Below are 19,217 nucleotides of genomic sequence, written 5' to 3' on the forward strand. Positions count from 1 at the left end.
ATACAGATACACACATATACACTGCCCATACAGACGTACACATATACACTGCCTATGAAGACATACACATATACACTGCCTATACACACGTACACATATACACTGCCCATACACACATACACATGTACACTGCCCATACACATATACACATATACACTGCCTATACACACGTACACATATACACTGCCCATACACACATACACATATACACTGCCCATACAGACATACACATATACACTGCCCATACAGACATACACATTTACACTGCCTATACAGACGTACACATATACACTGCCCATACAGACGTACACATATACACTGCCCATACAGACGTACACATATACACTGCCCATACACACATACACATATACACTGCCCATACACAAATACACTGCCCATACACAAATACACATATACACTGCCCATATACACATACACATATACACTGCCCATACACACGTAAACATATACACTGCCCATACACACGTACACATATACACTGCCCATACAGACATACACATATACACTGCCCATACAGACATACACATTTACACTGCCTATACACACGTATACATATACATATACACTGCCCATACAGACATACACATATACACTGCCTATACAGACATACACATATACACTGCCCATACAGACATACACATATACACTGCCTATACAGACGTACACATATACACTGCCCATACAGACATACACATATACACTGCCTATACACACGTATACATATACATATACACTGCCCATACACACACATATACACTGCCCATACAGACGTACACATATACACTGCCTATACAGACATACACAAATACACTGCCCATACACACATACACTGTCTATACAGACATACACATATACACTGCCCATACAGACGTACACATATACACTGCCCATACAGACGTACACATATACACTGCCCATACAGACGTATGCACATACACGCACATATACACAGCTGCCCTATACACATATGCCTGCCCAAGTGCCCATACACATGCCTTACCATATGTATATACACACACAAATCTACCATCAGACCCCCCCACCTTCGTTCTCCACATCAGACCCCCTCCCACCCACCTTCATTCTCCACATCAGACCCCCCAACCCACCTTTGTTCTCCACATCAGACCCCCCCACAACCTTTGTTCTCCACATCAGACCCCCTCCCACCCACCTTCATTCTCCACATCAGACCCCCCTAACCCACCTTTGTTTTCCACATCAGACCCCCCCACAACCTTCGTTTTCTACATCAGACCCCCCCACAACCTTCGTTCTCCACATCAGACCCCCCCACAACCTTTGTTCTCCACATCAGACCCCCTCCCATCCACCTTCATTCTCCACATCAGACCCCCCAACCCACCTTTGTTTTCCACATCAGACCCCCCCACAACCTTCGTTTTCTACATCAGACCCCCCCCCCCCACAACCTTCGTTCTCCACATCAGACCCCCCAATAATCAACCACCCACCGACCTTGGTTCTCCACAAATCTTACCTTTTCTTCCTTCTTCCTCCTTTCTGCTTTCTCTTCCTTCTTCCTCCTTCCTCCTTCCTGCTTCCTCCTTTCTGATTTCTGTTCTAACATTCCTTCTGTTTGCCGCTCGCAGTCTGTGCAATGCGGCTGCGCACAGCTGTTTCTGCTGAGCGCCGGGGCTGGATATAATCGTCATATCCCGTCGCCCCGGCGCTCAGTTACAGACAGCTGGTGAGTGTGACCTTAATGCAGCTGCAGGACTGGTTGGGGAGATCACGGATTTCCCTAACCAGTCCTGCAGGCTGCAGCTGCCGGTCGGGCAGCTGTGAGCACCCTCGCAGCTGCACCCGAGTGCACTCACCCTGGGGGGGATTTCTATATTATCGGTCCCCCCCGCATGATTTCCTGGGGGGGATCCGTCCCCCCCGTCCCCCCCGGTTCCTACGCCCGTGAGGAGGAGGCCTCTGGGTAGCCAACCTCCATTATTTTAAGGTATGCATATAGCACTAGAAGCAGCCAACCTAACTTCGTTTTCTCAGGATTTCTATAATTATTCCTCCCCATAAATTATTCCACCTCCTTTGTTGAGCTACTACTTTTGTTTGCTGGAACTGATCTTTTTCTGTTGTCCTTTGTAAAGGTGGGGGAGGTAATGGGAATATAGTATCAAGATGAAAAATCAATGAATGTGCTAGTTATGGAACCTTCTGACACATAAAAATCCATCTCAGTCCCTCCTTGGTGTATTGACACCATAGTCAACTATCACGGCACATATCATACTGTCCGCTGCTATCATGGTGGAGCTTATTCACCATAGGGTTATTATGTGCCCCTCTGTATTCCTGAGACCACCATTCAAAGTCCATGACATAAGTCGAGACAATAATTACACATATATTCTAAATGTGCCATTTGCTCTAGATTCCATATATATCATATCGTATATATATAATTCCAGTGATGGATCATAAGGTATGGTGTTGTAAAACCTGCAGCATTTCAATGAGGAAAGTCAAATGGCTTTGTAAGTTTTGGTTAAAGAGGAAGTTTTATGGGAAATATTGTATCATGGAAAAACTAGAATGGAGATCTACTTAAAACAAATGCTGTGATATGCTGCAATAAAACTAACGTTTGATGTTTTATAATCTGTGGAAAATGATTCATAACAGTTTTTGTGTAATAAAATAATTCTATTTGTTTCATAAGAATCACTTCCCTAAATATCTATCAATAAGTCATTAAGGCATCTAAAATTTGCATAATGTCAGAACATCAAACTCACTGGGTAAAATAAAGTGTCTCTCTTTGGCCAAAATGCTTGGAGGATGGGCACAGAGATCTGTGCCTGCCGTGGCCCTCTAAATGACATGGTGGGGGGGACATAGGGGCTTCTTGTCTGGGGTAATATTTGGTCAAGGACCAGCCCTATTTCTATCTATCCAGTGATCACCATCATCTAAGTGTATATATGGACAAAAGTATTGGGACACACCTCTTAATTATTGAAGAGCTGTGTCCCAATACAATCAGTTTCAATAAGACCCCTTGCCCAAGGTGTATAAAATCATATACATAGGTTATAGCAATGTAGTCTGCGTTTATAAATATTTGTGAAACAACGGGTTTCCATGGCCGGGCCGCTGCGTGCAAGCCTCACAGCTCCTGGGTACAATGCCAAGCGTCGGATATAGGGGTGTAAAGCTGGACTCTGCAGCAGTGGGAACGTGTTGTGTGGAGATATGGCTCACGCTTCTCCAGCAATCTGATGGGCGAGCCTGGGTTTGGCGGATGCCAGGAGAACGTTACCTGCCTGACCGCATTGTGCCGACTGTAAAGTTTGGCGGAGGATAGCGGTTTGGGGCTGTTTTTCAGGGTTTCGGGGCTGTTACTTCCAGTGAAGGGAGATCTTATTGCTTCAGCATACCAAGACATTGTGAAAAATGCTATGCTTCCAACTTTGTGGGAACAGTTTGGGGAATTTAGTGTGGAAGAACATGACCGGCCACACAGAGCCCTGACCTCAACCTTATCAGACACCTTTGGGATGAACTGGGACAGCTTTCTCATCCAACATCAGTCCCTGACCTTAGAAATGCTCTACTGGATGAACGGGTGAAAATTCCCACAGAAACACCCCAAAATCTTGTGAAAAGAGCGGAAGCTGTTATAACGGCAAAGTGGGGACCAACTACAATTTAATGTCTATGTACTTAGAATGCGATGCCATAAAAGTCCCTGCTGGTGTAATGGTCTGGTGTTCCAATACTTTTGTCCATTTAGCACACACACCATATGACGCATACATACGCCGAGTGCAGTACCCTGCGAAACTTGGACAAGTCGGAGATAATCCGAGCCCCGAGAGAACTGCCCTCCGCAGGCGGTCACGTGACAGCCGTCACGCCCTCTCTGCCACCTGTGTGCACAGCGGGTTAGAGAGGCATCTTGTGTCGGCATCAGATGGAGCCTCCCCCGTAGCGGAGCTCCCACTCCCTGTATGTGCAGCCTCCGGCTGGGACACATGAGCGCCCCTCTCCCCGCTGTCTCCCCGCCTCGTGTAGCCCTCCTAGGACTTCTCCCATCCATCCAGCCTGTGAAGTTGCCCCTGGGTGCTGGTGTAGTGTGTTAGCCCCCCCCCTCCCGGGGCTCTCTGATGTCAGCCTAGGAGAACCCCTTGCTTTTCGGTGACAGAGGGAAGGCGGTGGGAGGTTTCGGGTCTGTGTTGCTTGTCCTCCAGATGCGTTCCTTACTGGACCGTAAGAAGAAGACATCGGGGCTGAATGTTGCTTTGGGGCTGGTTCCCCAGCACCATCCCCGGCCGCAGCGCAGGATGCCCAGCTGTGTGTCCTGTTTCTGGGTGCTGCTCTCCGTCTGCCTGCTGGCTGTCTGCAGCTTCAGCTTCCTCTCCCCGTCCTGGATCGTGAAAGCCGGCAGCCCGGACGGGCAGGAGCCGGTGAGCTTTGGCTTGTTGTGGCACTGCTCGGATAGCCTGGGGCAGATGTCCAGCTGTTACACCTTCGGGGGTTTGGGCAAATTCAATGACATACCTTCCAGCTCTTGGCAGGTAGGTGACTCGGAGCTTCTGTTTAATTTGGGGCAGACTCTCCTGCTTCATTGCTTTACATACAATGGGAGCTTATGGCAGTCCTGCAACTCCTAGCACGCTGGGGCAGCCTCAGCTGTAGTCCGCTGGCGTATCCCCATCCCCTTCAGATGTTTTAACGCAGAAGAGAACGTTATTATATCTCCATGTATCATCCCGCGATCCAGTTGAACTACCATTATATCAAAGGGTTAATGCCTTCTATGTTAATATCATCTTCTTTATATATATATATACAGTTAATGTTATTTTCTGCGCCTTAAGATGTAAGATCAGTAATAATTAATACCCAAGTGGGAAGAGCTCTCAGCCTTCACTCTGCAGTCTCTGGATCTCTTAATCATGTCTCTGCAATTAGTAAGCGAGTGTCTAGGACTCTGTGACCAACACAGACATGTACTGACTCCACAATGTGCAGAATACATTATGTACAGTAATCTCATGTATGTTAGGGGATGCATGCACATACATGATGGTCAGTCATTGGCATGTAGAGTTGGTTTATTGCATACATCTTGCATTCAGGTCTGTTCAATGTGTTGTTTGCTTTGTGTGATACTAAGAGATACAAAACAGAAGTTATCCTACCAGAGATAGGAGCCTCAAACTAGAAGACCATCAGGGGACCTCAATCCACGTCTTGTTGCATGTATTATAGGGTTAAAATGGGTAAAATGTATCTTATCTTCTATACCAACTGCCATTTCCATCATGGGATTCCATAGGTTTTAACTGATGACCAGACGTGTCATTATATGGGTGTTATATATTAATTATGCTGGTGTAAAGGTGCTGAAGGGGTTTATCGACTAAATAGTGGGCAAGATGGCCCTTCATAATGTTTGAGGATTTTTCATCTCTTTTCGTCTGTTTTCACAATGTAACATGCAGTATTATAAGCATTTCTTTTCTGGGGTGATTCTAGGATTCTTCAAAATGTCACCATGTTACAAAATTTCCATATAGTTACCCAATATGTGTGCCAGGTAAAGGGTCTGGTTTGTTTCCTCTTGGAAACGTCCCATAACCCCTGACTATTTCAACTATTATTATTACTTATTGATTTATATAGCGCCATCATATTCCCTAGCGCCGTACAAATGGGTAAACATGACATGACAAGTAGTATATAACATAACAATTAGACTTACAGAAACAACAGGTGAGGAAGGCCCTGCTCAAATGAGCTTACAACTATGACATATTATTGAGAATAATTAAGGAGAACTGGTAGCTCTCTAGCTCCTTGTGGTATCTACAAAGCCCATCATCCTTTTGTGTCTGAGGATGATTAGACCTATTGTCCAACAGCTGTTGCTATACATGCCAGAGAACATTAGGGAAGAAATACATTCACATTCCCAAACACTCTTCATGTTGTTGTACTTATGACATCATCGTTATGCCCGCATTGACAAAGTTTAAACACTTCTTTGAACTGGCAATGTCATGGTTCTCTTTGCAAAATCGCATAATTAGCTTTTAATTGTTTTTAAGGGATTCTGACAGATGGTTGGCACATCTAAATGAGAATCTGGAGAAAAGGGGAACAGAAAATGTCTGTTTGTGAGAGCTTTCCCCTCTTTTGTATTTGGTGGTCCGAATCTGTCTCAATGGTGCAGCAAACTAAAGGTTTTTTATTTTCCAGAAAAAAGGATGGACCAGTGCACCTTTTGTTATGTTGATAAGTTGTTTGAAAACATGGGCATCATTAGTGAGTCGGTGCACGGGGCTTCTTAACATCACCCTGCAAAGCAGAAAGCTTTGTGCAGGCAGCTATACCTCCGACCATTGTCTTCCTGGGTTAGCTGTCACAATAGAGAGCCAACCCTTTTCTGATGGAATTATACCATTCGGTTCTCCTCCTCCTCCCATGGGCGAGTTATGAAGGCACTCTCTAGATTGCAAATGGAGTGTAATTTCTTGCCATGTGCTCATAGAACCTAATTTGGAAAATTGGGGGGAAAAAACATACACATTGTCTAAAAAACTTTGAACAAGTATTCATTCATTCACTTATTTATTTATATTAGTTCTCTTTAAAAACTCCAGTTGGTAGTATTTCTATATGTCTAGGGTATGTGCAAAGCCCCCATATTATTGAGATACCTATCAGGAGCCAGATTGCAGCTCTGTAGGTCCTTACATAGACTACACAGTAATGTCCTTATCTACATAAACTTAATTAACGGAATCAGTAGGGACTTATTCTATCTTCTTGTGCCAGTGTAAGTCCTCCAGGCATACATGTAGCTAATCTTTGAGAGGCTGGTTCTTCACCCTGTTACATTACTAGCAGGTAACGGTTGAGATGCCCCTAAGGAATGGTCACAAGGTTCCTCCATTCAGCCTACTGTCACTGAGGTCCCTCTCCCCATGTCACAATCCCCACCTACTATATTGATTCCTATGCCCTGTTTCCACCTAGATGGCTTTGTCTGAATGAAGTGGTAATTTCATCATATAGAAACATAGAATTCAACAGCAATGATGAAAATTCAGTCATGTCTGTCTGTTTTTCCTGGTGAAGATATTAAGACCTTAATCAGTCTTTGGTCCTTGGTCTTGTCTAAGATTCATGAATGTTATGCCTATCCCATGCATGTTTACATTCCCTCACTATGTATTAGCCTTTACCACCCTCTCAGTAAAGTGAAACTGCCTAACATTACATATAAACTTCTGAAATAAGCTTCCATTTTGTACTTTAAGTCACTTTAGGTATTTAGAAGTTTCTATCACATATCCCCTCTCTCCTTTGAGCTCTACATATTGAGCTCCTTTAGTCTTCCCTGATAATTTTTATCCTCCAAGCCAGTTACCGTTTTTGTAGCCCACCTCTGAACTCTCTCCAATATGTCGATCATCTTCTCCAGTACTGTACATAATTGTCTAGATGAGGGCTGACCAAAGATCCGTAAAGTGTCAGAACCACCTCCCTCTTTCTGCCGCTAATGCCCCTAGATATCCAACCAACACCCTGCTTGTTTTTTCCAACACTTTATTGCAACACCTCAAAGAGGTCCTGGTGAAACTAGCGTTACCCAAAACATCCATTCTTCTCAGTGCATTACATTGGAATGACAATATACAATGAAAAATCCAGTGACAATAGACAATGAAAAAACTGATGGAACCCAGGAACTTGCTCGCCTGAGCTAACAGTCAAGGTGGAATCAGTAGGATGAGACACATGTTTTTTTGAATAGATAAATGTGCAATTACCAATATCCATAAGTCAAACATTTCCCCAAGCACTCAGAGTTCCCACCATAGAAGCCATTCCTCTGTGTGTATTTATTTACGTACAGTGCAGAGTGCATCAATTAATCTAAGTGCTTTGTAACACGGTTCTTGAGGATGCCTTTATACTGCCACTTGCATTGTTCTTGCTGAGATGCGCCGAGCAATGGGACATTGGGGCAGTCCATGGAGCGTTTCCAGGAGCAAAAACATAGGCAAGCCAGCAAAGTTCTATCCCCATCTATTACTTTTAAGCAGTTGAATCATTGCCCATTCTAGTAGTAGATAATCCATAATAATCATTTCATCTGTGTAATTTCATTAAAGCCATTAACATGATTAGAAGTCTTCCCTGCTAATTGGTGCTCGCTATTGCAAATACGAGAGTGCTGGCTTTCGGTCGTCCGGGTAAACTATTAACATTTCTTGCTTCTGAGAAGTGCCCTTGAAATAGATAATGAAAACAGCTCCGATATAGTCTATGCATTTCATCCCAAAGTATTTCCATTAAAAGGCTAGGTCAGAATGCATAATGACCTTCTTTGCCTTTTTTCAATATTCCAAACACAAAAGCAAGGAAGCATCATACTCGTTTAACCAATATGAGGATCTAAAGCACTATGAGATCTTTCTGGAGACTTGCAGTTTGCATCCATAGCAAATGCCTTTGGTTAAAGCCACTAGAATAACAAAACTGAAACAAGCGATCAAAAACCAGAAGGTTTTGAAGAAAATGTGAGTTTTGATCTAGCCAACGATTAGATGATGAATTATCTTAAAGCACTATTTGTGTCAGGGGAGGAAGGCGAAGGGGAGCAGGTAGGCTATTTCACCCTGAGCTGCACTGATGCAAAGAACTTGGACCACCGCATGAAGCCTTGTGTTTTGCTTGCACTTCCACTTATGGCCACCAGGGAGCCTGGCATATAAGAGCTTTAGGTCATATTTATACAGTGACTGGATCTTTTTTGTGCCCCATTTATGGCTATTATATTCCACCTCTGCAGGAGTAGCTTGTATCACAAGTGTGTGGGGGTGATTTTCAAGGGGCAGGGGCCGAGGAGGGGCATTTGGCTGTACTTGCCTCCCAGGCTAAAAGGTGCGAACCCTCCACTGAATACACCACACTAAATATGTGCATGACAAGCTCCTCTGGAAAGTCAATATTTCAAAATCACTACATCAAATAGGGATAATTGATGATATCACAGGGGGGTTTCTGCATTTCAAATTAGTCCTCAGTGCATCAATATTGATTATTCTAAAGTAATCTTATTACAGCAAACAGACCCCTTTTTATGACAACATCCATGTTTTCCAGTGCCTCAGAAAAGAGGGCGACTGTTATTATCAAAGGAAATGGTGCAGACGGTTAATGTTCTTACTGGGAATATACTGTGAACTGACGTGTTTCGTTTATTATGTTAGCCCTGGGGACAGTAGACATTTTTCTTCATAAAAGGCTTTCACCAAAAAAGATTTTAACCATGCAGTAGTCGGTATACTATCAGAAAACAACCTCTCTGTGCCATCACTGGTATGTACAGTAGGTGGCCATACTTAGATGGGCAGCCATAATCATACCTGGGAGTCCCTGGAGTCTATGAGTTTTTGCCCCAATATCAGTGTCTTAGGATGAATGGGCACATTATCAGGGTCACACAGACTGGAGCGGAATCTTCCTTACTTTACACTACTGCGATCATATAGAACACTCCCAATTTGTGTTTTGATACCAGTATGTTAAGGTTGATATCCCTGCTTGAATGCAGGTGATTTAGTTGAAAAGTCAATGTTTCTATGAAGACCGGCATTGGAGGCACTTGGTTAACACATTTCTTTGCCAGTCATTACTTGCTATCAAAGGGCTAATATTCAAGAGTCTCAGGGTCAGCTCATATAGGGGGTTCCCAGGTATGGCCATATGTTTTAAAAACATAGAATCTGACCGCAGATAAGAAAGATTCGGACCATCTAGTGTGCCCGTTTTTCTCAGTAAGCAATGGGGAATTCTGAGAGCATGTTTAAACTTTGGAAGAAATGTAATGCAATCCTGTATTAAAACATCCAAGTAATGTAAACTTTTTTGATTCAATATCTGGTGTTATCCATTTTTCTTTTGTTCATTTTTAGCTAATTTTTATTTTGCCAAAATTACTAACAGAAAGAACAATTTGAATTACATCCACAGCGATGCTTACTATTTGCCCCACAAAATTAAGATATTTGTATTAATTCTAACATAGTTTCATTAACTAAACTAAAACGATAGAAACAGACATTTTTATGATGATAAATAAATCATATAAATCTGCTTACCTGTGCAATGTCCATTCTTTTTCTTCCCTTTTTTTGTTAAGGAACAATAATGTTTAAAAATTAAACCACAGAGCAGAAAGCTGCTTCTCTCGTCATCACGAAAGTATTTACACAGCTGATAATTTCACACTTTATTGGAAGAAACCCAGTAGGTGGATAACTTGTCTTCTTATTAGATAACCATTTACTCCAAAGCCAACAGAAAAACTCAAGGGCAACTTTTGGTAGCAGGTTGCCATCTGTTTACCTGGGAACTTTCTGGCTCTGGCTACCAGAGCTACCCCTTGAAGGGATGCAGGTAGGAGATCCAGCTGAGGCCAGTGACTGCCCGATTCTGTCAGTCCCACCAACATCGCAGGACTCTTCTCATTTTTAATGGGGAAGATGGCACGTAGTGGGGCGTGTCGTCACGCCACTTCTGCGACCCAGGTTATTATTATTTTATATAGCACCATCATATTCCATAGTGCTGTACAATGGGTATACAGGACATGACACGTAGTTTAACACTGGCAAATGCCTGGTGGGCCACTGTCCGACAGCACCCCATACTCACTCAATCTGCCGCTTCAGCAGCAGATCGGGTGCTGCAGCATGGAACTGCCTGGTGGGTATGCCAACTGCATGGTATGGGAGCATAAAAACATAACGCGTAGCCGTACCAATCCGGCCGCCTGCCGCACCTACGTTATCTGGCGGCCGCTGGCTTTAAAGCGCTAGGGCCACCTCATCACCGCCAGACCGGCCCTGATTGCCACGTATCTCTTGCATTCTCCTATTCTCTATTGATGACGATACAGATTCTAGTCACCAATTAAAACAATTATTGAAACGAAAATATTTTTTTTTGAAATTAAAAAGTGTCTCATATTTCTAATATCAGAAACCCAAAAAAATGTTTGTGTATTTGTGACACAATTCTCCATTACGGCCCATGGCCATAGCTATTCGCCAAGTGGACTGGATGTAGGTTTTTTATACACAGCATACAGTGTACCCGGTCTTATACTAATTGCTAACAACTGCCCCATGTTGTGTAACAAAACAGTATGAAGTCACGACAATATGTTTTTTTCAGCTTCATGGCAACAGATGGTGAATTGGAACAGTGCTTCCAGCTGGGCAGGAGAAGTAATGCTCTTTTGTTTTCTTGCCAATGAAATGAAAAAGCGGCTGGACCCTTCCAAATGTAATGATTTTGGATGCTGTTCCTAAGTGTCCGAGGAAGTGTAATGCTTTAGTCCGGTTACAAAAAAAAACCCAATACAGCATCAGTTTCAGAATTCCGCAGCCTGTTCCTAGACTGCATTATTCATCATTCACTAATAAATTAATTTCTCTGCGATTCCGTGTTATAAAGCTAAGTCCCCTGCATGGATTTAATGACCGTAAACGAGCATGATCACCACTGTTAACGCAAATTATAAATATTTACATTATATATTAGTGCAAGTAGCAAAAAAGTTTTACAGTGTGTTTCATCCTGCGCTAGCATCATTTCTGTTACTGCATTGAAATTATGAATTATACGTACCCTTCCTTATACCTTAAGAGACCAAACATAACAGGCACACATAGCTTATACTCAAGAATATATATGAAGAATATATTTTTATTTACATGGGTTACATGCTTTCGCTCTTCATTTTCCATTAATACGTAATGCTGGGAACCTGTCTGGTTTCCTCTGGAATCACCAGGCTTTGTGCTGCTCCCCTAGGGTCTTCAATCTCCAGGTAGGGGAATGGTATTGGCCACTCTCCCTTCCAAACCAGGTTCCACCCGCAGCCATCCAGGTTCCACCCGCACCCATCCAGGTTCCACCTGCACCCATCCAGGTTCTACCTACTCAATGTCTACCTGGGGTTAGCCCTGCCCCTATGCCAAAATAACCCCACTCCTTATTGGGGCTATACCCCCTTCCTGCCTCCTGTTCAGAGCAGAAGGAGAGCACCAGGAGCAATCATAATGCATAGTGATATTGGGGAGTTTTAAATGTTCAGCTCTTCCTGAAGCTTCCGGTTGATTGAATAAACCCGGATGAATGACATTGGGGGCAACACGGTGCATTTGGCCATAAAGGCCAGCTTGTGTGACTTTGCTTGCTGTTTTTTATTGAGTTTTTACATTAAATTTATTAATGGTCCCCTATTTTAGCTGTAACCATAGAACTTGAAGAGCAACAACAGTGGGTGGGCCAAAGTTGGACAGCCTCGTATTAAAGGGTTGCAGAAGCTATTTGAATCAGTCATTTGGAAATATTATCTTCGATATAATGCCCTAGTGCTTTCATCCATTATTTTGTACTAAACATTAACTTTAATATATATTTAAACTGTTGTTATAACTTCTGAGGGTATATATTGTTTTCTTGTTTCATGGAGCGTGATGACGTTTACCTAAATCCCCCAAGGGACCCTAAACGCTATTTGTGTTTACGTTCCCTGGGGCTTATGTTAATCATTCTATAATTGAGACAAACATCTCTTGGCTAATTAAGATGTAGTTAACATGAGACAGAATTGTACGGTTGCTTAAAATTGCATCTACCGTTTCCAACCTTATTTCTAATTGCTGCTGCTAGTCTGTGGCCTCCTGATTAGAATAATATGGTGCGCCATAACCTGCCTGAAGAATTTAGAACATTAAGGTGACGCATAGGCTGGGGATAGAATTTTGTAATTATTTTTTCTTTGTCGATCAGCAGGTTATTCCGTCTCGCTCCTTGCCAGGCGTCATTTCAGGGCCGTCATCCACAAAGTCCCTATAGCCCCGACCGTCATGGCGGGGCAGGACCAGACTTACTAGCAGTCTGTAAGATTTAGTGGCCGTCTAGGACGAACTGGCCTTAATGTTATTGAAGCTGTAAAGTATTATCGCGGAGAAGGGGTCTGATTAACCCCTTAAGGACAATGGGCGGTCCCTAAACCCACTGAAAACAATGCATTTTGAGCCCGTACATGTACGGGCTTTGTCATTAAGGGGTTAATGTAAGATGACCAGACTTCCGATGACGCATTCTGCATTTTATTTTGTGCCTATTCCTTATAGTGAGATCGGCAAAGCCCTAGCCGCTGATATTTAGTATACCTGCGAGATTCAAATCTCTTCATTGTAATCGGTCTCTTGAAACTAACTAAAGGGTTACATTAGACCAGAATTGGTCTGGCTTAACTCTCTGGAACACAGCAGCTTCAAAGCTTTACTATCCCTTTAACATAATAAATTCAGTTCTTCATATAATAAATGCATCTTCCGTCTTGGGTATTTCTGTGATCTTAGCAAAGCCGTTTTATGTAATTCCTTAAGACATTATACGGTAATATCTTTCTTTCAGTGGTAAAACCGAATCCCGAGCAGTAGTGATTTGAGAGCTTTAAACCTAAATTTCCATTTTGCACGGCCGTTGGAATACTAAGTAATTTCTACATACAGAACTGTAGCCAGAGTCTCTGGCTTTGTTTCATTCGAGTAAAAATTACAGTTTATGGGCAGCTGCTTCTCAGGTTCGATTTGCTTCTCTGATCTGAATTGCTGAAATGGTTTGGGAACAGCAAAACTCTAAAACTGAAATATTGCTTTATTTGAAGATTCTAGGCATCTGTTCATGTGTATGCTGTCTCTGTTAGCTATATAGGTAAATACAAGCTTAATGGGGACTGTCATCTAAATGGTTCCCATGATGTTAGATACCCAACAGCCAACCCCCTCCACCCCTAGTCCACCATTCTGGGGTTAATTCACAAAATGACAGTTTAAAGAGAACTGCATGAGTTCTAGCCTCCCAGCAGAAGTGGTAGATCTTAGTACATTGAGTGAAGTTAAACATGCATTTTATAGGCATAAAGCTATCCTGACGAGACCAAGGACGGCTTAAGGTTTACGGGAAAAATGGCCCAATTGGATGGACCAAATGGTTCCTATCTGTCATCGAATTCCATTTCACTATGCATTTTAAAGAGCCTACCCCAGTCACCTTAACCTGTATAATGAATAAATAAATCAGATTTCTTGAAAGTCAATCCAACAATTCAGCTATGCATTATCGGGGCAGACTCACCACTTTGTATAGGAGAATCTTTAAAGGCCCGTCCATTAAGAACACACTGTGATGTTGGTAAGTTTAGACTGTTTAGATAGTATAGGAGAGGTAATGATATTAGGCGCGATTTTACTCGAGGTTGAATTGGGAGCGCGTTCTTGTGTCAACTCAGCTTAACCTTGCCCTGAGATGTGAATTTTAAAGGACGCATTTTAATAGGTTTAACAGTCCGCTAAAAACAAATGGTGGCCAGTAGGTTAAAAGTTCAGCTAAACTACCATGACCATGACAATGAGGGCCATCTATTTAATGCGTGTAAATGGTCTGTGCTGGTGTTGTAAATCTCCCAGTGCTGACATCATTGGAACTCTCATGCCTCAATTCATTCGTATGGCTTTAAAAGGGAATATATCTTTAACTCTGTAAGTGCCTGAGCAGCACGCACTGGGCAATGAGAGGATGAAATGTCTGGTTCAAACTTGTACTATGATATTCTACAGACTTTTAGTATCGATGATGGCTCTGATCCCTAATGAGGGTATATTTCAGGGCAGTCCTTGTCTGCTGTCAGACCCAGTTGAGAAATACATCTGAGGAGAGACTTGCTGGTAGGAAGAGGGTGTCTCGCTGGCCTTGGAAGCTGATGTTCTTTTCCTGACATGGAGAGATTACGAAATTATACTGTTGAGGGAACCACACATTTTCATGCTCTATTTACTGCTTGTATGTTTCAGTGCATGCCAGTCTGTGAAATGCCCACAGCATGGAAGCAGGTCATCAAAGATGGTATGCAGAGCAGTCTTTGCATTTAACCCATTTATACTATATTTACATTACCAGTAAGGACATACAAACAGCATTTTCCAGGCATCCTTGGTGATCTCAGGAACTGAACACTGATTGTAAATACAGATAATAACCTTTTGGCTGTACCCAGGAATACACAAAAGGAGGGAGCTGCAACCTATATAATGCGTGGCCAAGCCCTTGTTTTCTTGGCCATTGCATGGGGTTTTCGGGAGGGTCTTATTTTACATGTATCTCCTTCTAGAATCAAAATGTCTTCAGTATTTTGTTAGATGGTAACTGAGCAATTGGCACCTTATGTGAGAGTGTGATCCCCAAAACAGAAACAGAAAATGTGCATGGAATATTTTGGGAATTGTGGACATGTTAATGAACTAGCAGAGGGAGCATTATTTGTGTGTAAACACATAAATATTGGTTCTATAACATTAAACAAGCTTACTATGATATCCCATACTTATACTGCGTATAAGTAGATTGCAGTGAGTGTATGTATGTATGTATGTATAGGGCCAAGGGGCATCTTGGCTGTACTTAGGCTCCCAGGCAAGAAGGTGCCAGTCCTCCATTGTTCACTTAGTAGTAGTAGTAAATGTAGCAGGAAGTGACTTTGGGGTTACTGGAAAATCTTGGGTACAATAACTAAACTATGGAAGAAAAATTCACTACTTGCGTATAATGCACACCCATAACTCCAGCTTCACAGATTATTTCTACTATCTCAAACACACACGTGTACATTTGGTAACACTCACATGTACTGACACTTTTACACACGTCTGCATTTAGGACCGTCTCCCAGCTTACCTAGCTTTGTAGGCTCAGGAGTTTCTTTCCTTGTGGTCCAGCAGCTGGTGACAGGACTGTTCTCCTGCTCCCTCATGGTCCTCACACGCTGCCTGTGACTGAGTCCTGGGAGATGATGTCATATCCTGGCACCCAGACTCAGTCAGCGTGCTGGGGCTGAGGGAACGCAGAAGTGCTTTGCCGGTAGCTCTGCTCACCACGAAACGGTCAGCTGTGTTTACCACTAATGTTCACTACTAATCGTTTAGCTGTGCTCACCACTAATCGGTCAGCTGTGTTCACCACTAATGTGCACCACTAATCGGTCAGCTGTGCTCACCACTAATTGTTTAGCTGTGCCCGTGAGGGACTGAACGCTAATGGTGAGCGTGGCTGCTGCAAAACCCTCGCCATCTGTATTCCCCTAGTCCCAGCATGCTGGGCCCAGGCAAATTAGGTAACTTCTTGGCCCTCAGATGCAGGCCACATGTGAGAAGTGAGGCATTGCAATGATGGTTTAAAGTTCATTTTTTTCTGGCATAAAACGCACCCCTTTTTCAGGACTCTTAGAAAATATGCATATTATACTGAGAAGTTATGGTAATGCTGTGTGAATTCACAGTTTCTAGCACTAGTTACAAAGTAGTGAGTTTTCTATGGGTTGAGCAACTTCTACATGCAGCATGTTTAACTCATTTAACAGATGTTCTGTAAAATGTGTAGATCTGATAACATACGATGGCTCCTCAAACCTTTATAGTTCACACAGTTCACCTGTAAGTGATTATTTTCCATGTTCAAGTCAGTTCTTTGAACCTTTTTCAAACCAACATCACTAGGATTTCATTATCAAGTACCTGTTCTTTGATGACATTTGAGAAGGTACAGAACTACCCCCTGGTCCTGTCAGAAGAACCTCCGGGGGTCAATGTACCACACGCATCAGTATTCTGGTTAAGTAAGGTACACTTTGATATGACTACACGTGTTTACATATATACACATAGATTCATAGGGGTTAAGATTATTATTTCATTAATTGAAATTAACATTTCATTTGGCAACCAGAAACAATGGGTTATTCTAATATATATATATATATATATATATATATATATATATATATATACTTCCATTCAAAAGTTTGGGGTCAGTTAGCTTTTTTTAAGGAATACAACGTGCCGTTGGAACACAGGAGTGATGGGAGTGATAATAATGAGAATTGTGATTGTCACAAAATCTTGCGCAGGCTGCATTAAGGATACCATTGATGTTTGATCTTGAAATCTCCTGTATTTGTCTGTGTTTTAGCTGCCCCAGGATCTGTCTTTGAGCTTAAGCTACCATGGTTAGGAAGATTCATATATCAGACACCTGTGTAAATTGGCACCAGTTCTGTTTGGTTCATGAAGCCGCAGATCTTCCACCCACACAACATCGGCGCTTGTTGTAAAGTGGCTGAAAAAACAAAAGCCCAATGAGATTACTTTATATAGGAGTTCTTGGTGCAGAAGCTGTAGTCTGTAACCCGGCAGGGAGTTTGCAGTAATTTGTTTTTAAAAGTGCTCCAAATTCCCTATGGAAACACTTTGATGGCGGCTGCGCTCTCTCTCTCTCTCGCTCGCTCTCGCACTCTCTTTCTCTCTCTTCATTATTGACTGGTTGCATAGTTGCCTTCCCATTTTTTTTAGACGGCAGATAATTTTGAATTTTAATGCAAATGGGAAGCTTGGGGAAAAAATAAGAGTGCATAAAACCAGAGAGCAACTGAATCACACAGCTGTCAGACACAAGGCAGAGCGGAGCAGTAAGAATGATAATGAGTATCTGGAATTACAATATGAACAGGAGAGATTGGAGTCTAGGGAACCACCCTGCTTTAAATAACTTGTTACTTTAAGCATGGCAGGGATGTGTATGGAACATGCCTCCGGCTATCATGTGCAACTTCTGTCCCTGTATAATAAAGATACTATTGAAAACTATAACGATTCCGAAAAATCTAGCTTTTTTACATTTGCTTTACATATTTGTATTTTTATACAAAAAAAATAAATAAATAAAATCAACGTCAACATAGGCATGTCCCAAAAAAAAATTCCCTGGATCCGAAATATGCTTAGCTTTCAATAATCTTTGAGTATTCTGGGTAGAGAAATGCAAGTTACGACATAAGGTAATTTTTACGTACCTAGATTTAAGTGCTGCTGGAGGGGGAACTACATGAACCAGATAGTTCTTAATTGATTTTAATGCGAGTGAATAACATACGGCTTGTGATTCAATGACGTGTCTTAAACCCAGTCCTAAGACATAGAAACAAGGTAATGACAGCTAAAAAAAAATCTACAATAAAAGTCAGTGGAAATATCTGCATTTCAGCAAGGCTATGGAGTCATAGGAAAATAGTGTAATTGATACATTTTAGACATATTTTCTAGACATTGGAAAGGCTGATCTAGAAATCTATTAGACCCAATTAACGCACCTATAAAAAGCAAAACTAAAACATGTTAACCCTCTCAAGTGGGAGGTATTTGTCAACAGTATGGATTATAGACATAAACTGGGGTGACCATAGTCAGTAATTATTAGTAATTATGATTTAAAAGAGAAAGATGGTCATTGTAAGGCGTTATGGAGAGGTCAAATAAAAAAAAAGACAAGTGATGCAGAGTTTTGGGTGGGTTTTTATTTTTTAGTAACCAAAAGTCTATTTAGGTGCAGTGTTTTATTTTCTCATGATTGGACGTATAGAACTGCGTTAGAGGCAATCATACACATACAGTTTCTGTCCAGCTATTTATCTTTCTTTGACACATGTATTTTTAGAGAGACTCGAAATGTCATCTATAATTTTGCCCAACAGGAGCTCTGTTGTGTTTAATATGAAATGTAATTGTGATGTGGTTTTCAAATGTCTTCAGGAGAAGATGCTGAAAAGTTGAAGGTGTTACAATGAACTCTTTATCTCAGTCTTGTTTCTTTTACAACATTTTATTCCACTGGATGTTTGAGATTGGCTGCAGTGAAAATAAGCATAGGCTAGAGTTCAAAAGCGTTAAGAGAAAAGCCATTATGAATGGATCATACCGCCTGTCATCCTTTGGTGTTTTATATGACATTATAAATCACAGACATCAACCTTCTGAAACCTTTAAAAGTAGCACATGGATATAAATTATGTTACTCTTACATTCATGTATGTTTTAGCATCACTCATTAAAAATGCTATAGATTCCAATATCAAACAGTGACACTATTTTGGATGGAGTGTCTCGCTGATGTCCAGTAGGTCAGATGGTTACCATGGATTTTGGTCTGTTGCATTAATTTTTTTAATGGAAAACTGTTGTGGCATTAGTTTTATGACAGATTAAATATGCAAGGTTTTTGTCATGGTTTGCTGG

At 41.9% G+C, this 19,217-nt stretch overlaps 1 protein-coding gene across 1 annotated transcript in view; it reads left to right on the top strand.

The window, feature by feature from the left end:
* The first annotated feature begins 4,087 nt into the window (after window positions 1-4,087).
* Window positions 4,088-19,217, top strand: part of LOC128474609 (LHFPL tetraspan subfamily member 7 protein-like) — an 81,555-nt gene continuing 66,425 nt past the window's right edge. Inside the window, exon 1 of the mRNA XM_053456973.1 lies at window positions 4,088-4,571. Within this exon, the coding sequence (XP_053312948.1) occupies window positions 4,245-4,571 (327 nt within the window). The 5' untranslated portion in view covers window positions 4,088-4,244. The remainder of the gene's footprint in view (window positions 4,572-19,217) is intronic.

This window comes from Spea bombifrons, chromosome 2 (genome assembly GCF_027358695.1).
Source record: "Spea bombifrons isolate aSpeBom1 chromosome 2, aSpeBom1.2.pri, whole genome shotgun sequence".
Classification (NCBI taxonomy): domain Eukaryota; kingdom Metazoa; phylum Chordata; class Amphibia; order Anura; family Pelobatidae; genus Spea; species Spea bombifrons.